Source organism: Manihot esculenta, chromosome 8 (genome assembly GCF_001659605.2).
Source record: "Manihot esculenta cultivar AM560-2 chromosome 8, M.esculenta_v8, whole genome shotgun sequence".
Taxonomy (NCBI): domain Eukaryota; kingdom Viridiplantae; phylum Streptophyta; class Magnoliopsida; order Malpighiales; family Euphorbiaceae; genus Manihot; species Manihot esculenta.
The window spans coordinates 33,208,236-33,231,782 of NC_035168.2; the positions used below are offsets into that span (position 1 = coordinate 33,208,236).

The window sequence follows — 23,547 nt, forward strand, 5'->3', positions numbered from 1 at the left end:
GTTAATCTACCTCTGGAATCTCTCTCTCTCAAACACATTCATAAAAGAACTCTCAGAATCCATGCCTTCTGCAGCTTCTTTTTGAATGCTCTATTATTATTTACTTTCTTTTTATATTAATGAATCTCAGATAATTCTTGATTTAACTTGAGCATTGGAGGGTATCCACCTAGGGCACCCCTAATGAATCTCTGACTGTCCTCTTCTTTTTCGCAGGTTCCCTTCCTCAAGATTGAGTATGGGGGGACCTATATGGAACTAATCACGGATCAATAATTAATCCATCGAATCGAATCTCTGTACTAGTATCCACATTTGATAACCCCGTTGGATCTCAGTTCATCAGGCGGATATACGCCAGGTCGACTGATCGAATATTAGTCCTGCTTCACAAAGAAGCTTCTAAGGCATTTGATGCCCAAGCCATAAGGCGGGTATGAGTCATGCCATGCGACTGAGAGCATTGGTCCCATCTCACCCAGAGGATCACAGGCATATGTCATTGCTCTTACAATTACTCCCAAAAATTTAAAACTTGTTGCAATGAGGTAAATGACCAAAAGCTCATCAGAGCTGGTCAAGACAAGACAATGCTAAAAAGTCCGTTAAGGCTGTAAAAAGCCAATGAGCATATCAAGGTTGAGAAAATGCTTGAAAACTCGTTAAGGGTGGAAAAATGCACGTAAGCCTGTCAGAGCTGTAAAAGGCAAGGAAGCTTGTCAAGGCTGGAAAGATGCTCGGAAGCTTAGCAAGGCTAAAAAAATGAAAGAAGCCTATCAGGGCTGTATAAGCCAAGGAGCACGTCAGGGCTGAGAAAATGCTTGGAAGCTCATCAAGACTGTAAAACTACACATAAGCCCATCAGGGCTGTAGAAGGCTGCGAAGCCCATTAGGGCTGCAAAAAGCCATGGAGCTCGCAAAGGCTAGAGAATTCTTGGAAGCTCGTTAGGGCTGGTCGGGGAAATAAAATGCTCGAAAGTACACCAAGGTTGAAAAATGTCTAGAAGCTCAATAAGGCTGGAAAAGGCCAAGGGGCTCATAAGGGCTATAAGATGCCCAGATGATCCCCAGGACTAGAGAAAACCTAGAAACTTGTCAAGGTATTACTATATCACTCATATCAATTTTTTCCAGACAAGATCTTGGACCTGACTTGTAACGACCCGAAAATCGGACCGCTACCGGCGCTAGGATCCAGGTCGGCTTAAGGCCGCCGGGACCCGTAGCAAGCCTGACATGCAACCTGTAAACCTGTTTAATCCCATACATGATCAACAACATACATAAAAATTAAAACTTTTCTTTCATACATTCTATCATACACCAAAATCAACCTGTGCATGCACTGAACATAGTCATAATCATAAACTTGACCCCTCTGTGGGGTCTCATCGATGCCCCCAATGGGTGGCATAACATGTGTTGAGTTGGTTAAACATAATCATCAATAAACATCTAAGATCATGTATTAAAAGGGATAACAACATCTATAGGGTCAAGCACAACTTCTAATCCTCAATATCATTATACATAACATGACTATTCAACTTTACATCATCTTACAATTTATCATGTCCACTTTCTAACTATTACAATTACAAGACTTTACTCTTCTTGACTTCTCTGTCTAGCCCGTTCCTGCAATCCTGGGGGATTAGGGAAAAGGGGTGAGCTACTAGAGCCTAGTGAGCAGAATAATAGAAAACAACATTTGAAATCTCATGCCATCATGTAATGCAACACATCACAACAAATCACATCTCGAATGGTATTGTCACCAATAGTCCTCTACATTCCAAAGTGCCGGGACGTAGAATGGGTACAACCGGTCTTTCTCTTAACATAACATATCATAACATTCCAATGTGCTAGGGACGTAGAATGGGTACAACCTGGACTTCCATACCATATCATGCCGTAACATCATCATACTATATGAGGACTAAAGGATTATCCAATGACCAATCCACATCAACATCATAAATGCAATGCAACATATTCGTGAATTCTAATGCAAACAACCTAATTCATCACATGACATTCATGATGCATGAACATGCTAAAAACTTTATAATTTATTTGCTTTAAATCGTAAAGGTTTATTCTACTCACCTCTGGCTGAAGCTCTACTGACTCAGAAGCAGCTGAACTCACTGCTGGGGTCCTCGGTTCCTCGGGTCCGAACCTACACAGGTGGACTCAAATGAGGGACCAAACAACTAGAACATAACTCTAAAAACATCCCCCAAAAACCTCCTAAAACACCTCAAAACAATCATGCAAAAACATGCAAAGGAAGGCTGAACAGGGCAGGTTCGGCGGCACCTTCGGCGGCCGAAAGTCCCTCCAGAGCCGAAACCCAGGCAGGTTCGACGGCACCTTCGGCGGCCGAAAGTCCCAGACAGAGACGAAAGTCTCTTTTCGGGGGCAACTTCGGCAGCCGAAAGGCTTGCCTCCCCAGCCATGTTCGGCGGCCGAAAGTCCTTCGGCTGCCGAACCTGGTTTCTGTCAAAGGGCAGAAACTTGGCTCCTCTTGCCTCCAAAGCCTCCCAAACCTTCTAAACATGCATAATCCTATTCTACAACACACATACTCAAGCATACAAGCTCCTAGGGGCTTCAAACTATCTTAAACCCCATCTACAACACATCAAGCAACACAATCCAACATACATTGTCCATAAACCAACATAAACCCATAAACTCATAAAACCCTACACATGCATTCTTCCCCATAGATCTTACATAAAACTTACTTAAAACATGTAATGAGCTTAAGATCGGCTCTTACCTCTTGAATATCGAGAGAGAGACGACCTAAACTCGGAGATGGGAGAGATTTGAGTTCTTGAACCTCAAACCTCCAAAACTCGCTCAAAACTTGAAAATCTTCAAAACAAGATGAAAACTTGTGAAAATCGTGAAAGATTTGAAGGAAAGAACTCAAAGTTGGTGAGGAACGGCGGAAGGGCTCACCTTGGTCGAAAATGGGGAGAAAGCTCGCCCATTTCGGCTAAGGGGCTCTTTTATAGTGGCTGGCCAGGCCACATTCGGGAGCCGAACGTGCCTCCGCATGCATGCCATGTTCGGCGGCCGAACTTGAGGTTCAGCGGCCAAACCTGGGCTTCCCTCACTTATGCCTTCGGGGGCCTAAGGCTCACCCGAAATGCATGCATGTTCGGCGGCCGAACTTTGAGTTTCGGCGGCCGAACCTGAGTTTCCTCCAAGGGTGTTTTTATTCAAAAACTCATTTCCTCTTTACTTAATATCATCAAAACATTAAAACATTTCATGAAAACATGGTTTTACCCTTCTAGAGGTCTCCGACATCCGAGATTCCACCGGACGGTAGGAATTCCGATATCGGAGTCTAGCCGGGTATTACATGACTAGTCAATAGGACAAGTAAAAAGTAAGGACCTCATACGCTCAACATCAAACAAACAAGCCACATAACCCAGATTATGAAGACAACTCACCTTCGAATATAAAGATTTGAAGACCAGTAAGGGGACCTCTGATGCTATATGAGACTTGCCTAAAGTAGGTTGTGAGTTGTCATTATAAGAAAGGGTTACATGGCAAGGATCTCATAAACTTATACGTACACTGTAATACCCGGCTAGACTCCGGTATCGGAATTCCTACCGTCCGGTGGAATCTCGGATGCCGGAGACCTCTAGAAGGGTAGAATCATGTTTTATAAAAATGTTTTAATGTGTTTTATGATTTTAAGTATGAAATTAAATGAGTTTTTGCATGAAAATTCCTTGGAGGAAAACCCAGGTTCGGCCGCCGAACATGCATGCGTTTTGGAGGCACGTTAGGCCCCCGAAAGCATGAGTTAGGGAAGTCCAGTTTCGGCCGCCGAAAGTCAAGTTCGGCCGCCGAACATTGCATTGATGCGGAAGCGCATTCGGCCCCCGAACGTGGCCTGGCCAGCCACCTATAAAAGGGGCACTTAGCCGAAATGGGCGAGTTTTCTCCCATTTTCGGCCACAGCAAGCTTCCGACCTTCCCTTTGGAACTCTTGTGTTCTTCCTCCAAATCTCTTCCATTTTTCTTGAGTTTTAAACTCACATTGCACGTTTTGAGCATTTAAACCAAGTTTTGGAGCTTTGGGAACTCAGGAGCTCATTTTCGTGGATCTCCAAGTTTAGGTCGTCTCCCTCTCGATCTTCAAGAGGTAAGAGCCGATCTTAAGCTCCTTATGTGTTTTAAACAAGTTTTATGCAAGATCTATGGGTAGAAATGCATGTTAGGTTATATGTTGAGTTATGGGTTAATATTGATGTTTTGAACAATGTGTGTTGATTGTGTGTGTTTGAAGTGTTGTAGTTGGGGTATATGACTGTTTGAGACCCCTAGGAACTTGTATGCATGTTTTAGAACTAGTTTATGCATGATTTGAGGTTTTGGGAGGCAAGGGGTTCATGTGAACCAAGTTTCTGCCCTTCTGGCAAAAACCAGGTTCGGCCGCCGAAGGGAGTTTCGGCCGCCGAACCCCCTTGTGGAGGCAGCATTCGGCTGCCGAAGCTTGCCCCCGAAAGAAGACTTTCGGATCTGTCTGGGAGGTTCGGCCGCCGAAGGTGTCGCCGAACCTGCCTGACTTTCGGCTCTGGAGGGACTTTCGGCCGCCGAACCTGCCGCCGAAAGTGCCCTGTTCAGCCATTTCTTGCATGTTTTTATGTGATATTTTCATGATGTTTTAGGGGGTTTTTGGGGAGTATTTTAGAGTTATGTTCAAGTATGTTTGGTCCCTCATTTGAGTCCACCTGTGTAGGTTCGGACCCGAGGAACCGAGGACCCCAGCAGTGAGGTCAGCTGCTTCGGTGTTGTCAGAGTCAGCCAGAGGTGAGTGGAACTAAACTTAATCTTTTAAATTAAATGTTTTATCATGTTTCATGCATCATGATCATGCAATAGGGTGATTGCATTAGTTTCACGAATATGCCGCATTGCATCATGTGTTGTTGATGTGGGTGAATGTTGGATGACCCAATTAGTCCATGACAGGAAGACCAGGACCCCATTCTACGGCCTGGCACGGAAATGAAAGACCAGGACCCCATTCTACGGCCTGGCACGATTGTGGACTCGAAGACCAGGAGCCCAGAGGAGGCCCTGGAATAATGGTAAGTAATGTATGTATGACAAGAAGACCAGGACCCCATGCTACGGCCTGGCACTATGTTAGCTTGGACTAATTGGTGACAAGTTCACCCAACCCTTATGTGAATTGTTTGTGTTATGATGCATTTCATTAAAGCATAGTGTTAAATGTTTTATAGTTCAGCTCACTGGGCTTTTAGCTCACCCCTCTCCCTTTACCCCCAGGCTTGCAGGTACAGTATAGTGCGGGAGTCCGGATAGAGTAAAGAAGTCATGCTTATGTAATAGCTAGCAATGGACATGATCAAATTGTAATGTAAAAGTACAGTATAGTTATGTAATGAGGTTTATGGATGTTAGTGTGTGCTTGACCATAGATTGTGCTATCCCTTTAACACATGATCTTAGAGATTTTTGATGTTTATGTAAACCAACTCAACGTATGTTATGTCACCCCTTGGGGGCACTGATGAGATCCCACAGAGGGATCAATGTTATGTTAATGTTTATGCACAGGTTGAGTTTGGTTGATGTTCATGTAAAGAAAAGTTTTAATTTTTATGTATGTTGTGGATCATGTATGGGATTATACAGGTTTACAGGTTATATGTCAGGCTTGCTACGGGTCCCGGCGGCCTTAAGCCGATCTGGATCCTAGTGCCGGTAGCGGTCCGATTTTCGGGTCGTTACAGAATGGTATCAGAGCCCTAGGTTCATATGGTCGGACCTAGAGTGTCGGGCTCATAGGTGTTATAGAAGGTCAAGCACAATAGGAAAGATCATGTCCACTAGGATAGGATGTGGAGTCCTGTCTTGCATGATGAAGTGAAATGCCATGATTTTATGCATGTGCATTAATGATATGCTATGATATGTGATGTATGTGATGCGGGTTCATGTGTGCCCACATGAACCATATGATGCTAATGTTTGTGCTATGTGTACTGTTTTTCAGAAAACAGGATGAGGGGAACTCGTCGATCAGCGAGATTGACTGGAGTGCCACCTGAGGATGAGGGCATGAGCGCCCGTCCTCCTACATTGCCTAGGGTAATGTCAAGCAGGTCCAACCGGGACAGAGCAGTAAGAGACCCTAGAAGGTCTTTGGATCTGGGTAGAAGTAGATCAGTCAGAGGAACAGTTCAGGGAGGAGCGTCAGAGGATATGGGGGATGATATGGATGTAGAGCAGAGAAGGGATGGCAGTCTGGGAGTTGGCATGTCAGAAGAGGGAATGGGAGAGTCCCAAGGAGGCACTCAGGCCTCGGGATTTGTACAGCCACCTCACTACCCACACTTCTCACAACACCCCGGGTATTCGATGGGAGGTACATCGGATTACCCTAGCTTTACCCCTTATCCCACACAGATGCCGTACCCACCTTACTACCCACCATACTCTCAGTACCCAATGTATCCACCTCCGCCCTACTATCCAAATCCAGCAAACCCTACCTCAGAAAATGTTGCACCATCTCCACCACCAGCAGAACCAGCAGCCCCAGTTACTCAACCTTATAGACCTAGCTCAGCCAGTGGGAGCAAGGTCAAGATGACTGACTACATGAAATTGGGTGCTCCTCAGTATGAAAAAGGGGATGACCCATTTGTGTATCTTGAAAGGGTTAAAGTAATCACAGATGAGATTGGGGCTGATGATAGTAGAGCCATTCAGATGACTGGGTTCACGCTTAAGTGCAAAAAGGCACGAGAGTGGTTCAAGAATTATGTGAACCCGAGAGTGGACAGCATGACTTGGGAAGAGTTTGCAAACGAGTTTGCAGGATGGGCTTTTCCCGATAGTTCAAGGGAGCTGAAGATGATAGAGTTCGAACAGTTGAGGCAGACGGAGGAAATGAGTGTAGAGGAGTACACCGACAGATTTATGGAGCTGTTGCCTTTTTCTGGACAGAGTCTGGACACAGATTCAAAGAGGTCAAGGAGGTATGTCATGAAACTCCATTCCAGGTATTCCTCCTTGATTCAGTCAGTGGACAGGGAGAGCTTCCATGCCATAGTAGATATGGCCAGGAAAATGGAGGCCAGTGCCATTGTTCAGGGGACAGTTAAGCAGTCAGTGGCACAGTCTTCCGGTTCTAAAACTCCGGGTGGAGGAAGATTAGATCCCTCTACCCTGAGTGCAGCAGCTTCAGGCAGTAAGAGATGGAGTAAGCCCAAGGGTAAGAAGAACAAGTTCTGGAATAAAGTCAAGTCCAGTCTGGGATTTGGGAGTGGCTCAAGCTCTGGTGCGGATAATGCAGTTTGTGCGAGGTGTGGTAAGCCACACAGGGGAGTATGTCGGTTTGGGAAACACATGTTTCAGATGTGGTCAAGAGGGGCATATGGCTCGAGATTGTCCAAGAGCAGTCCCGATGGCTCAGTCCCAGCAGACAGCTTCAGGCAGTGTGGCGCAGCCAGCAGCTCCAGCCATGACTCAGGCCAGTGGCAGAGGCAGAGGGAGAGGGGCAGCCTCTTCCTCAGCGGGTTTCAGGGGTGAAGGTCCATCAGCTCCGGCACGGATCTTCACAATGACACAGCAGGAGGCAGATGCATCTAACACCGTGGTGGCAGGTAACTTAATCATTGGTTGTTCAGATGTGTATGCCTTGATGGACCCTGGTGCATCTCATTCTTTTATTGCTCCGAGAGCCGTGGGGAGGTTAGGTCTGATGACTTCTGGGTTAGAGTGTCCTCTCTGGGTCAGTGGACCCAAGTGTGATCCATCAGTGGCAGAGTCAGTCTGCCAGTGTAGTCCTGTGTTTGTTGAGGGAAGATGCTTGTCCGCCGACCTAGTGGTTCTAGATTTGACAGATTTTGACGTCATTCTAGGGATGGACTGGTTATCTACCCATGGTGCTACCTTGGACTGCAGGGACAAGGTAGTCAGGTTCAGAGGTCAGGATGGGTCTGAGGTTGTCTTCAGAAGAGACAGGAGGGGTACAACTAGAGGTCTGATATCAGCTCTTCAGGCTCGTAGGTTGCTTAGGAAGGGATGTCAGGGGTATTTGGCTCATGTGAGAGAGCTTAGCAGTAAGGTTAGAGAGCCCGCCTCGGTGCCAGTGGTGAGAGAATTCTTAGATGTGTTCCCAGACGAACTGCCAAGTTTACCACCTGCTAGGGAGATAGAGTTCGAGATAGAACTGATGCCTGGAACCCGACCGATCTCTATCCCTCCCTACAGGATGGCGCCAGCAGAATTGAAAGAGTTGAAGGAGCAGTTGCAGGAGCTGGTAGACAAGGGCTTCATCCGACCGAGTACCTCACCCTGGGGTGCTCCCGTTTTGTTTGTGAGAAAGAAGGATGGATCCCTTAGACTTTGTATCGACTACAGACAGTTGAACAAAGTCACTACCAAGAACAAGTACCCATTGCCAAGGATCGACGATCTGTTCGACCAGCTAGCAGGAGCGGGTTGTTTCTCCAAAATAGATCTGAGATCTGGGTACCATCAGCTGAGGATCAGAGAAGAAGATGTGCCAAAGACAGCTTTCAGGACCAGATATGGGCATTTTGAGTTCCTTGTGATGCCGTTCGGGTTAACCAACGCCCCTGCAGCATTCATGGATCTCATGAACAGAGTGTTTAGCCAGTACCTGGATCACTTCGTTATTGTCTTCATAGATGATATCTTAGTGTATTCCAAGAATGCAGAGGAGCATGCCCATCATCTGAGGTTGGTTCTACAGACCTTGAGGGAACATGGCTTGTATGCCAAGTTCTCAAAGTGTGAGTTCTGGCTGAGGAGCATTTCGTTCTTGGGGCATGTAGTGTCAGAGAATGGGATAGAGGTGGACCCCAAGAAGACAGAAACTGTGGCTAACTGGCCTAGACCCACTTCAGTGACGGAGATCAGGAGTTTCTTGGGTTTGGCAGGTTACTACAGGAGGTTCGTTCAGGACTTCTCAAAAATTGCAGCTCCTCTGACCAGACTGACCAAGAAGAATCAGAAGTTTGTGTGGACCGACCAGTGCGAAGAGAGTTTCGAAGAGCTTAAGAAGAGGTTGACTTCAGCACCAGTTTTAGCTCTGCCATCTAGTGATGAGGACTTTACCGTCTTTTGTGACGCGTCCCGAGTGGGACTGGGTTGTGTACTGATGCAGAATGAGAGGGTGATTGCTTATGCTTCTAGACAGCTAAAGAAGCATGAGTTGAATTACCCCACACATGACCTAGAGATGGCAGCAGTGATTTTTGCACTCAAGATGTGGAGGCACTACCTCTATGGGGTAAAATGTGAGATCTTCACAGATCATAAAAGCTTGCAGTACATCTTGAGTCAGAGGGATTTGAACTTGAGGCAGAGGAGATGGGTGGAGCTGCTGAGTGACTATGATTGTAAGATTCAGTATCATCCGGGTAAGGCGAATGTCGTGGCAGACGCTCTAAGCTGGAAGTCACTAGGCAGTCTATCCCACATCACGGCAGAGAGGAGACCAGTGGTGAAGGAGTTTTACAAGCTCATTGAGGAAGGTCTACAGTTGGAGTTGTCTGGTACAGGTGCCTTGGTCGCTCAGATGAAAGTGACACCCGTGTTTCTGGAGCAGGTGGCTCAGAAACAGCATGAGGACCCAGAGTTAGTGAAGATTGCCAGGACTGTTCAGTCAGGCAAGGACAGTGAGTTCAGATTTGACAATCGGGGGATCCTCCGCTATGGGAGTCGATTGTGTGTACCAAATGACATTGGGCTAAAAGGAGACATTATGAGAGAGGCTCATAATGCAAGATACAGCATTCACCCCGGAGCCACCAAGATGTATCAAGATATGAAGAAAGTTTACTGGTGGCCAGCTATGAAGAAAGAAGTGGCACAATTTGTGTTAGCCTGCGAAGTATGTCAGAGGGTGAAGCTGGAACATCAGAAGCCGGCTGGAATGCTTAACCCGCTACCTATTCCAGAGTGGAAATGGGAGAATATAGCTATGGACTTCGTAGTGGGGTTACCGGCAGCGTCCAACAGATTGGACTCCATATGGGTGATTGTGGACAGACTCACCAAATCTGCTCATTTCATCCCTGTCAGGAGTGGCTACTCTGTGGACAAGTTGGCGCAGGTGTATGTAGATGAGATAGTCAGACTGCATGGGGTTCCTGTTTCTATAGTGTCAGATAGAGGGCCCCAGTTCACCTCCAGGTTTTGGCGGAGTCTGCAGAATGCCATGGGTACTAGGTTGGATTTCAGCACTGCCTTCCACCCCCAGACGGACGGACAGTCGGAGAGGACCATCCAGACTATCGAGGATATGCTTAGAATGTGTGTGCTGGACTTTGGCGGTTCTTGGAGGCAGCATCTACCTTTGGTGGAGTTTGCCTACAATAACAGCCATTATGCTAGCATCGGGATGGCTCCATATGAAGCTTTGTACGGGAGGAAGTGCAGGTCACCTGTTTGCTGGGAGGAAGTTGGAGAAAGGGCCTTGGCAGGGCCTGAGCTAGTAGAGATCACCAGCAGGGTGGTACCCATAATCAGAGAGAGAATTAAGACGGCTGCAAGCAGACAGAAGAGTTATGCAGACATCCGCAGAAGACTAGTAGAGTTTCAGGAGGGGGATCTGGTATTGCTCAAGGTGTCTCCAATGAAAGGAGTGGTTCGGTTCGGGAGGAAGGGTAAGCTGGCTCCACGGTACATCGGACCCTTTGAAGTCTTGCAAAGGATTGGGAATGTATCGTACAAGTTGGATTTACCTGCTTCAATGGAGAGAATCCATCCGGTTTTCCATGTTTCTATGTTGAGAAAGTTCGTGTCGGATCCGGGCAAGGTTCTTAGTGAGCCTGATGTGGAGATCCAAGAGGATCTCACCTATGTTGAGCAGCCAGTACGGATCATAGACACCCAGATCAGAAAGCTAAGGAACAAGGAAATCCCGATGGTGAAAGTCCTTTGGAACCACCACAATTTGGAAGAATGTACTTGGGAGACACGGGAGTCTATGCTCCGGCAATATGCTCATCTCTTTTAAGGTTAGATCTCTATGTGTTTATGTGCTATGTATGTATGTATGTTATGTTGTATGCCTTGTATGTACTAGTTGAGGAACATTCGGGGACGAATGTTCTTAAGGGGGGGAGAATGTAATACCCGGCTAGACTCCGGTATCGGAATTCCTACCGTCCGTTGGAATCTCGAATGCCGGAGACCTCTAGAAGGGTAGAATCATGTTTTATAAAAATGTTTTAATGTGTTTTATGATTTTAAGTATGAAATTAAATGAGTTTTTGCATGAAAAGTCCTTGGAGGAAAACCCAGGTTCGGCCGCCGAACATGCATGCGTTTTGGAGGCACGTTAGGCCCCCGAAAGCATGAGTTAGGGAAGTCCAGTTTCGGCCGCCGAAAGTCAAGTTCGGCCGCCGAACATTGCATGGATGCGGAAGCGCATTCGGCCCCCGAACGTGGCCTGGCTAGCCACCTATAAAAGGGGCACTTAGCCGAAATGGGCGAGTTTTCTCCCATTTTCGGCCACAGCAAGCTTCCGACCTTCCCTTTGGAACTCTTGTGTTCTTCCTCCAAATCTCTTCCATTTTTCTTGAGTTTTAAACTCACATTGCACGTTTTGAGCATTTAAACCAAGTTTTGGAGCTTTGGGAACTCAGGAGCTCATTTTCGTGGATCTCCAAGTTTAGGTCGTCTCCCTCTCGATCTTCAAGAGGTAAGAGCCGATCTTAAGCTCCTTATGTGTTTTAAACAAGTTTTATGCAAGATCTATGGGTAGAAATGCATGTTAGGTTATATGTTGAGTTATGAGTTAATATTGATGTTTTGAACAATGTGTGTTGATTGTGTGTGTTTGAAGTGTTGTAGTTGGGGTATATGACTGTTTGAGACCCCTAGGAACTTGTATGCATGTTTTAGAACTAGTTTATGCATGATTTGAGGTTTTGGGAGGCAAGGGGTTCATGTGAACCAAGTTTCTGCCCTTCTGGCAGAAACCAGGTTCGGCCGCCGAAGGGAGTTTCGGCCGCCGAACCCCCTTGTGGAGGCAGCATTCGGCTGCTGAAGCTTGCCCCCGAAAGAAGACTTTCGGATCTGTCTGGGAGGTTCGGCCGCCGAAGGTGCCGCCGAACCTGCCTGACTTTCGGCTCTGGAGGGACTTTCGGCCGCCGAACCTGCCGCCGAAAGTGCCCTGTTCAGCCATTTCTTGCATGTTTTTATGTGATGTTTTCATGATGTTTTAGGGGGTTTTTGGGGAGTATTTTAGAGTTATGTTCAAGTATGTTTGGTCCCTCATTTGAGTCCACCTGTGTAGGTTCAGACCCGAGGAACCGAGGACCCCAGCAGTGAGGTCAGCTGCTTCGGTGTTGTCAGAGTCAGCCAGAGGTGAGTGGAACTAAACTTAATCTTTTAAATTAAATGTTTTATCATGTTTCATGCATCATGATCATGCAATAGGGTGATTGCATTAGTTTCACGAATATGCCGCATTGCATCATGTGTTGTTGATGTGGGTGAATGTTGGATGACCCAATTAGTCCATGACAGGAAGACCAGGACCCCATTCTACGGCCTGGCACGGAAATGAAAGACCAGGACCCCATTCTACGGCCTGGCACGATTGTGGACTCGAAGACCAGGAGCCCAGAGGAGGCCCTGGAATAATGGTAAGTAATGTATGTATGACAAGAAGACCAGGACCCCATGCTACGGCCTGGCACTATGTTAGCTTGGACTAATTGGTGACAAGTTCACCCAACCCTTATGTGAATTGTTTGTGTTATGATGCATTTCATTAAAGCATAGTGTTAAATGTTTTATAGTTCAGCTCACTGGGCTTTTAGCTCACCCCTCTCCCTTTACCCCCAGGCTTGCAGGTACAGTATAGTGCGGGAGTCCGGATAGAGTAAAGAAGTCATGCTTATGTAATAGCTAGCAATGGACATGATCAAATTGTAATGTAAAAGTACAGTATAGTTATGTAATGAGGTTTATGGATGTTAGTGTGTGCTTGACCATAGATTGTGCTATCCCTTTAACACATGATCTTAGAGATTTTTGATGTTTATGTAAACCAACTCAACGTATGTTATGTCACCCCTTGGGGGCACTGATGAGATCCCACAGAGGGATCAATGTTATGTTAATGTTTATGCACAGGTTGAGTTTGGTTGATGTTCATGTAAAGAAAAGTTTTAATTTTTATGTATGTTGTGGATCATGTATGGGATTATACAGGTTTACAGGTTATATGTCAGGCTTGCTACGGGTCCCGGCAGCCTTAAGCCGATCTGGATCCTAGCGCCGGTAGCGGTCCGATTTTCGGGTCGTTACATACACGGTCCCCCCCATAGAAAAGAAGACCCTGGAGCTTCAGGTCGGCTTCAGGTTAGGTCGGCCTCAGGTTGGATAGACTCGCCCTCTCAACTTCAGGGCGAGTCTCCCTAAGAAAGTTACCATTAAATAACTGCAATCCAGCAGATCCCATTAACGCTTGCAATCACGGAATTCCCGACCAATTACCCGATGAAGATCCCTTACCAATGAGCCGGCCACATCATCACTGGATTATCAGGAAATATTATATTTATCTCCATCTTCTTAAAGTATAAAAGGAAAATAATTACAGAGATAAAGGTATGCTATTCTCTAACACAAATACTCTCATGTTCTATATTCACCTCCTTCTCTAAATTATTGACTTGAGCGCAGCACAGCTCCATTTAGGCCACCTTTTCATTTTAGTTTCTGCAACATCATTTATTATTTTTTTTATAAAGAAATATAGCTAGATTACTAATACTTTATTGCCAAAATTAGCAATTTCAATTTTTTGTTGTTTTACCATGCAAAGTAGAATTGCATTTTCAAGGCTCAAATCGGCTTAGATATAAAGAGGACTGCAGAGACCACCAAAATTTAGTCCATTCAAGAAAGACAAAACAAAAGACTAAATTAAAGAAAACACAGAAACAAACGGAATAGACCACAAAACAAATCAAACCGAACACAACCAGGAAGAAACACGTAAACAAAGTACCGCCACACATCCATACACCACTACTTTGCCACACCGTCGCAAAATGTTGAAACACCAGCTATGATCGCAGGTGTAGCAGGAATCAAAATAAAACCAAAGCGAAGACAACTCAATACATCACCAATCAATACAGAGGTAAAAGGAAAGAGAAATGCATACATGCAACACAAAACCCATAAAATTAGAGATGCAATCTAGGAAGAAAATGCCACGGCGAGACTTAAGTATTGATAGAAGCAAACAAGGAAAGAGATGTCATAGATCCTAGCCATAAAAGGTCAATGAGCGCGATGACCACCAGACGTATCGATACGGTTCTGTAATACTGATGTCAAGCATCAAATAATTTCTCTACCGGATTAAAGCGAAACCCCCTAAAAGTAGATTTCTCTAACGATGCCCCTCGCTAAATCCTATCTTAGAAATGTATAAAAATAAAATAATAAAAAAAAAGTCGGTCATCATCCGATTATGGCGAGAGGAAAACCACAACGGACAGAAGCTCTAAAAAAAAAATTCAAAAGAACAAAAGAAAGTACTAAAACACCAGTAGAAGAAGACAAGATGATAAGAAAATCAGAAAAAGAAAATCCCATGATGATTCTTCTTCCCTTTTTCTTCTTTTCTCTCCTTTTCCCACCTTTCTTCTTCTTTCTTTGTATAAGCTCATCATGTGTTTGGTTAATGCAAGCTCCATTCCCGACCACAATAATGAATCTAATCAGGAATTTCACTTGAAGCCTTCTTTTGTGGAAAATTTATATATTTATAAAAAGAATTTAAAAGAATTTTATATAATTTTTTAAAATAAATTTTTTAATTAAAAAATTAAAATTTCTTATTATACATATAAAATTGACAAAAAATAATCTAAATTGCATTTGTATAAAATTTATAATTTTAAATAAGATTTACCTAATTTCAAATAGAAATCTATTTAAAATATTTTTTTACTTTTTTCATATATATTTTTAGTTAATCCTTTCTCTCTTCTTACTTTCCATTTTTAGCCATATTTAATAATGGTAAACACTCTGATTAATTTAGTTTAAAACTGAATCAAATCAATAAAATTGAAATAATTTGACTATTTGAAAATATAAAGTAACCAAATCAAACTTAATTCATGGATCAATTCAGTTTACTCTTATTTGGATAAACAAAAATCTTAAAATCCAAAACATTCAAGAATGAAAATAATATAAAGGAGAAAGAAGATACATTTAAAGCCAACCTAGATCGCACTTTGATATCCGATATAGAGTAGAATTAGTACTGATAATCTGAGATCCAGAGAATAGGGTTTACAAGGGTTGAGTAAGTTCTGAGATCCATAGAATAGGGTTTACAAGGGTTGAGTAAGCTCTGGTGAGGGGAATGAGTCCTCTCTCCTTTATTCCTTTCCTTTTGTCTGTGAGTGATGCCTAACGGCCTCTCCGCTACAGTATCACTTGTCTCCGTCATACAGGTCCGTATGTACGAAACCGTTAGATACCCTCTCCATGCCAGACGACTATTTAATTTCTTCCGGCGCGCGTGTAGACAGGGCTGCGAGGTGACTGGGCCTGCTGTTCTTTCTCCTGTCACGTCCCGGGCTGGGCTTGGTGTGAAAGGACGGGGTCCGCAGGAGGCCCGGCCTCAAGGCTGGGTGATTCAGGCCGGCTCGTTGAAGAGGTTCCAGAATCTTTGGATCAGGGTCACTATCATGAGTTAGGCCTTATATTGAGGTGATGAGGTGATGAGGTTCAGCGGTCATAAGTACAATATTTAAATAAATTGCATGCACATAGTAATTATAGGAATAAGTTAAATTAAGTGTCAATAGTTTTATTAAAAGTCAAATTTTAGGTAGATAGAGATTGATGATATGATGCAGAGAAAATAGGGTTTACAATAGTTGAGTAAGCTTAGTGAGAGAGGAATATCCCCTCTCCTTTTATTCTTTTTTTTTTGTCGGTTAATGACATTTCAACTATTGTAAACCCTATTTTTTGAAAATTTTAGATCATTAGAGATGTTAAGGGAGGAGTGTGCCTAGGTTTGGGATAAGCTGAGCTCTGAGCTCATTTCTTAGGTTAAAAAAAAAAAGTTAAATTAGTCTACACATAATATAATATTATTTTTTAATAATAAAATAATATTTTTAATAATAAAGTATTATTTTTTAAAATTTGTTTTTGTGATTTAAAAATTATTTACTATTTATGTGTATTTTTTAATTATTATATTAATTAAAATACTAAATTTTTTATATTTTAAATTATAAAAAATAATATTTTATTGTTAAAAAATTATATTAAATGATAATTTATTTAGTTTTTAGTAAAAATATAAAAATTTAATAAAAAAAAAATTTTTAAATAAAAATAGCTAAAAAAATTAAATTAAATTTATTCAACCTTAAAAAAAAATTGAAGAATTAGAGACTTTTTAGTTTATCAGTTGAATACGATTGACAACGGTTACTCATAACTGATAGCGGATAGTGGATAACTAATTATAACTGTTAGCTAATAATTAATTATAGTTAATATATTTTAATTGATTGATGAATTATATATAATTGTTACAGTAAAAAACTAAAAATATATTTATTAATTTATTATATTAATAAAATAAATGTATAATATATAACATACATAATAATTAAAAAGTAAAATGACAAAATATATTTATTAATTTATTATATTAATAAAATAAATATATAATATATGACATATATAATAATTAAAAATAAAATTATTTTTTATGTATATACATAATTATTATAATATAATAATACATATTATAAGTTTCAAAAAATTAAACAATTTATTATATTTTAAAATGATTTATTATGTCATGTAAGTTTAGATAATTTATTAATGTAAAAAATTAATTTAAAAAATTATAATTAATAAATTTTAAAAAATAATATAATTTAAATAAAAAATAAAATTAACATAAGCTGATGATCGCTAAATTCTACCATTCCGTTACGAGGCCGGGTTCATAATAGCAGTCCCCATTTTAAGGCCTCTAAGTTTTCTTAATTGGCCGGCTCAATCCGTTCGGCCCTAAAATCAGATTTCCCCTGAGCCCTAGTCCTAATCTCACCTCCAGCCCAGCCCGGAGGAGAAAGGTCGGCCCATTCGCCTAGTGGGTCCATCCGCATGCGTATCAGAGTAGATGGCCGTTACGCATGGGGTAGATATCTGATATTCTCGTACGTCCGTATCTATGTAGCAGAGACATGAAAAGAATAAAATGAGAGGGGCATTCTCCTCTCGGACTAAGTTTTGAGAACTTTTGTAAAATCTTATTTTCTGGATATCAAATTATCATAAACTATTAATTATTTTAAAATATTAAAAAATACTTAATTTAGCCGGTTGGATATTAAAAAATTTTCGACCGATAAATCAAACACTCTAAATTAAACTTATTTTCAAATAATTATGAGGCACAAATTAATTGCCAACCAAGAAGGGACGAATCTTGTTCCAAACAATTCATCATTCAAGTTAAAGTCAATAATTTCAAGACTTGAAATTTGAAAACAAAATAAATATTTTAATAAACTGCTAAACCCATAATAAAAATAGTAAATTGATTAATATCCGCTTACATAGATCTACTCTTAAGGGAGGATTAACAAGGATTAATTTAATAGATAAAATAAGGCATCATCCATATTAGATTAACTTTAATGTAAATTACTATATAATTCGATTTGGATTTTTAAAAAATTATACATTTAATATTAAATTAAATGGAATAATTTAATTTAATATTAAATTAAATGGTATAATTTAATTTAATATATTAAAATTAAATCAAATTAATTACTAAATAAATTGAATTAAAATTAAATGGTATAATTTAATTTAATATATTACACTTAAATCAAATTGAATATTAAATAAAATTGAATTAAAATTATATTTCCATTTGGGTTTTTTACCAAATTTCATAGTGTTTAATATTCATATTACATTAATATGATAAATGTGAGTGATATTTGATTTAAATAAAAATTGATTGAATTGAATTAATTTAAAATTTTAATTTTATTTTTTATTTATTTCAATTCGATTCGATTTTTAATTTTAAAAATTTTAATTATTTCAGTTTGGTTCGATTTTAATCAGAAAAAAATTAAAAAAATTGAATCAAACCGATTAGTGATAATAATATATTATTTTAATAATATAAATAGATTAAATGTTAAAATATTTTAATTAAATTTTAAAATATTAAAAATAAAATGTTAAAAATAAAAAATATTAAAAATTCAAATCGATTAAATTGAATCAAATCGAATAAGATTGGTTTGATTTGATTTCTTATAAAATTAATTTGATTCTATTTTTTTAAATATTAAAATTTAAAATTTTAATTTATTCAAAAATCCAACGACTGAATATTCACTCGTATGAATTGGATCTCATATTAAAAAAAAAGTTTTTTAAAAAAATTAAAATTAAATTTGCTTAAGTTATAACATCTATGCCCTTTAAAACTTGACGCCAAACAAACGTTTCAACCTTTCTTTTAAGCCAATTGCTTCGTCAGCTCAGTCATGAGGAGTGGTGACGGAATGACAGAAACTAAAGAGAGAGAAGGAGAAACATAACTTTTGCTTTTTATTCAGAATATAATGAGTTTTACAAGAGAAGAGATATCTGAAATCTGTCTTAGAGGAGCTTATATATCCCTCACGTGGAATATAACATGTGCTCAGACTCATAAAAGGACAGTTATACCCATGAGACAACAAGGACAATTATACCCATGAGACAGCAGAGGATATAACAAACCAATACAGCAATAAAATAATATGATTTCTATGATTATCTTGCATTCTCTACACGCCCCCTGCAAGTTGGAACTGGGATGGAGACCAGGGGGCAACTTGGAACAAAGGCGGTGATGCTGATCAAAATATAAGGGCTTGGTGAGCAGGTCTGCAAGTTGAGCAGTGGTGGAAACATGCGAAGGGTGGATGAAGCCCCGCTGAAGCTGCTCACGGACAATATGGCAATCAATCGAAATGTGTTTTGTACGTTCGTGAAAAACCGGGTTAGCGGCGATGTGCAAGGCAGCCTTGTTGTCGCAGTGGAGAGGGATTGGCAGCTGAGTAGGTACCTGCAAGTCTTGAAGAATATAAGAAATCCACAATAATTCACAAACAATACTGGCCATGGCACGATATTCCGCCTCAGCGGATGATTTTGAGACAGTGGGCTGTTTCTTGGTTTTCCAGGAAACCAATGAGGAACTAAAAAAGATGCATAATCTAGTGAGAGATTTGCGCGAAAAGGGGCAGGAGGCCCAATCAGAGTCACAGTAAGCTGTGAGAGGCATGGTGGCAGTAACAGGGAAGCATAACCCTTGATGTATAGTGCCTTTCAAGTAGCGAAGGACATGCATGGCAGCCTCCCAATGAGGCTTGCGGGGTTGATGCATGAACTGGCTCAGATGCTGGACAGCATAACTGAGGTCAGGCCATGTAAGATTAACATATAGTAACCTCCCAATTAGGCGTCTGTAAAGATGTGGGTCAGGGAGAATATCTCCTATATCCAGAGAGAGATGCAAGCCTTCAGGTAAGGGAAAGGAGGCTGGTTTGCATGAGTGCATACCAGCATCCCTCAAAATATCAGAAATATACTTGGTCTGGCTTAAAAGAGTAGCAGTAGAGGATCTGGCCACTTCTAGGCCAAGAAAATATTTTAGAAACCCCAAGTCTTTAATGGTGAACTTGGAATGCAAGGCACTTTTAACCTCAGTCATAACAACAGTAGAGGTACCAGTAAGAAGAATGTCATCCACATATATTAACAAGGCCAAAAAATAGTCAGTAGTGCATAGACAGTAGTCATGGGCAGATTGGGTGAAACCTAGTGTTTGCAAAAAGCTTGTAAACTCAAGATTCCATTACTGAGAGGCCTGTTTAAGCCCATACAAAAACTTCTTGAGTAGGCAGACTTGTCCGGGCAGGGCCTTATCATATCCCTGTGGTGGAAGCATATAGACTTCCTCATCTAAGGTGCCATGCAAGAAGGCATTGTTTATGTCAAGTTGAAAGACAGGCCATTGTTTATGAGTAGCAAGGGCTATGAGAATACGAACTGTAGCCAATTTGGCAACAGGGGAAAAGCGGTCTTTATAGTCGAGACCTTCAATTTGATTGTAACCCTTGGCTACCAACCGGGCTTTGAACCTATCAATGTCACCATTTGGTTTACATTTGACCTTATAGACCCATTTACAACCTATAGCTTTCTTGCCTTTAGGAAGGGTTGTAAGGGTCCAGGTGTTATTCTGTTCGAGGGCATGCAATTCATGTTGCATTGCATTAACCCAATCTGTATTTTGGGATGCCTGAATGTAGGTGGTAGGTTCTGAAATGTGAGAAATGTTCAGGATATATGTTTGATAGGAAGGTGAAAGATGAATGGTTGAAATGGGAGGATGGACAGTGGTGATTGCCGAGGCAACGAAGTCATCTAGCCAAGAAGGTGGTTTAATGACTCTGGAAGACCTTCTAAGGCCAGAGAGATAAGGAGAAGGCTGAGAAGGTGATGATATAGATGGGGCAGGCTCAAGGTCAGGTACGGGAATAGGTAGCATCACAGGGGGTTGCGGATATTGTGTGCTAAAAGGAAAAATGTGTTCATAGAACACAACATCACGGCTAACAAAGATAGTACTAGTAGCTAGATCATAGAGTTTGTAAGCTTTGTGATTACTGGCATAACCAATGAAGGCTGCCTTAATGGACTTGCTACCAAATTTGTCTTTGTGAGTGTTTATTTTGGTAGCAAAACAAAGATATCCAAATTTTTTCAGATGGAAGTAATCAGGGGCTTTCCCATAGAGACGCTCATAAGGGCTCTGCCACCCAAATTGGGCCATAGGAAGTCTGTTTATTAGATAGGTGGCAGTAAGGACACATTCAGACCAAAAGGTGTGTGGGACATGAGAGTGTATTTTGATAGCTCTAGCCATGTCTAAAAGATGCCTGTGCTTTCTCTCAACAACTCCATTTTGTTGAGGAGTGTGAGGGCAAGATCTTTGATAGATTATGCCTTTTTGATTTAACAGTCTAGAGCATTCATTACTAAGAAATTCACATCCGTTATCTGTTCTTATTGTCTTGACAGAGGTATTGAAGTGAGTTTGCACCATATTCAGAAATGTAGATAAGATATGGACAATTTGACTTTTAAAGTGCATTAAGAAGGTCCAAGTGGCCCTGGTATTGTCATCAACTAAAGTGAGAAAGTATTTTACTCCTGTGATACTTTCTATATTATAAGGGCCCCAAATATCTATGTGGAGGAGATCAAAGGGCTCCTTAGCAATAGTTAGGGGTGAGCATTCGGTCGGTTCGGTTCAAAACCGAACCGAACCGAATAAACCGAAAATCGAAATTTGAGTGTCTATGAAAACCGAACCGAATCGATTTTGGTTAGAAACCGAATCGAACTGAACCGGTCTGATTCGGTTCGGTTCGGTTCGATTTGATCGGTTTCGATTTTTAATAATTTTTTTATTTTTTACACTTTATTTTTAATATTTTAAAATTTAATTAAAATATTTTAATTTTAATATGATTTAATTTCTATATATTATTGAAAAAACATATTATTATTACTAATCGGTTTGGTTCGATTTTTTCGGTTTTTTTCTGATCAAAACCGAACCGAACCGAAATAACTGAAATTTTTGAAATTAAAAACCGAACCGAACCGAAATATATAAAAAACCGAACCAAATTTTCAAATCGGTTCGGTTCGGTCGGTTTTTTCGGTTTAAACCGAATAGTGCTCACCCCTAGCAATAGTGGTACTAGGGGAAAAGGGTAACCTGACCTGCTTGGCTTGGGGACAGGTTTGGCACTGTAAAGGAGTATCCTTAGTATGTTTAACCACAGCAATATGTTTTAGTTTCCCAAGGGATGCATGCCCTAGTCTATCATGCCAATCAACAATATTAGTAGCAAACATACAAGATTCAGTTCTAAAAGTATGGCTTTCTTTATTTATTGAATGTGTAGAAAGCATGATATTTACAAAGGAATGTAATCTAGGCATAGTATTCAGAATAGCAACTAATTGTTTATCAATTTCAATGGGCATAAAACTCATCTGATTCAATCTGTATAAGCCTGCTTCTTCTTTGCCCACAATAACCACTTTCTTAGTCAGTAGGTCCTGAATAATACAACAAGTAGGAAGAAAAAAACAGCTTAGCTTACAATCTTTGATTAATTTGCTAATAGAAAGGAGATTGTAATTGAATTTTGGAACAAATAAGACATGTTTCAGGTGCATACAATCTGAAAGTGTGATAGAACCAGTGTAGCAGACTTTCATAGTATTGCCATCAGGTAAGTAGACTAAAACTTGCTTATTTAATAGCTCTAAATCATTAAAGAATGATTGATTGGAAGACATGTGGTTAGTGGCACCAGTGTCAAGAATCCAATTATAATGCTTATGAATAGATGCACGAGACATAGACTTAGAGTTAGAGGTACCTGCAAAGATAACTGGATCTGAGTCTGAATGATATTCATTACTGTAGTCAAATTGATGAGTATTTGCTATGAGCACAACCTTTTCTTTCATCAATTTGCTTACCTCCTGTTGTAAGGAGTTCATCATGATATTGAGGTCATTTATCTGAGTAGATGTGTTAGGCTGTCCATTATTCTTAATTTTCATTTTAAACCACTCAGGGTATCCTATCAACTTGAAACAACCCTCTCTGACATGTCCATCCATGTCACAGTAGGAGCAATGCCTCCTTTTTTGGTCAGGTCTTTTTTGTCTCCCTTGATATTGTTTATGTGTCCTATTCATCAAGATTAGAGGTTCAGTGTTCCCATTAATGCTTCCTAGAGTATCCTTCTGAGACTCAAATTTCAGTACCATAGAATAGGCTTTATTTACAGAGGGCAGAGGGTCCATCCCCAGGATCTGATCTCTTACTGTTCCGTAGGCATCACTCAAGCCCATAAGAAATTGCATTAACCTATTTCTATTGTTAATTTCATCAATTGCCTTTGATGCTCCACAGGTGCAAGGAGGAAGGGTCTCCATTGATCCCAATTCATCCCAAAACCCTTTCAATTTAGTAAAATAGACAGATGCAGAGGCATTGTCTTGAGATATCAAGGATATTTTCCTCTGCAACTCATAGATCATGGTTCCATTACACTCACTGAATCTTTCGGTAATTTCAAGCCAGAGATCCCTAGCTGAGGCTGTGTAAATGAAGCCATCGACTAACTCTTTGGATATAAGTTTAAAATCCAGGATGTGACCATGAAGTCACATCGCTTCCATTGTTCATAGAAATTTGATCCTTTATCAGGTATTGCAACGGTGCCTTCTATAAATTCGAGTTTCTGTTTGGCTCTTAAGGCTATCCTAATGGCTCTACACCAAGATTTAAAATTTGTCCCTATCAGAGGAGCA

At 40.9% G+C, this 23,547-nt stretch overlaps 1 protein-coding gene across 1 annotated transcript; it reads right to left on the reverse strand.

Annotated features, from left to right (window-relative positions):
• Positions 1-18,802: 18,802 nt before the first annotated feature.
• On the reverse strand, positions 18,803-19,852 carry LOC110621544 (uncharacterized mitochondrial protein AtMg00810-like). The gene has a single exon (XM_021765818.1). It carries the CDS (start codon positions 19,850-19,852, stop codon positions 18,803-18,805), a length of 1,050 nt encoding a protein of 349 aa, XP_021621510.1.
• Between the last annotated feature and the right edge of the window lie 3,695 nt (positions 19,853-23,547).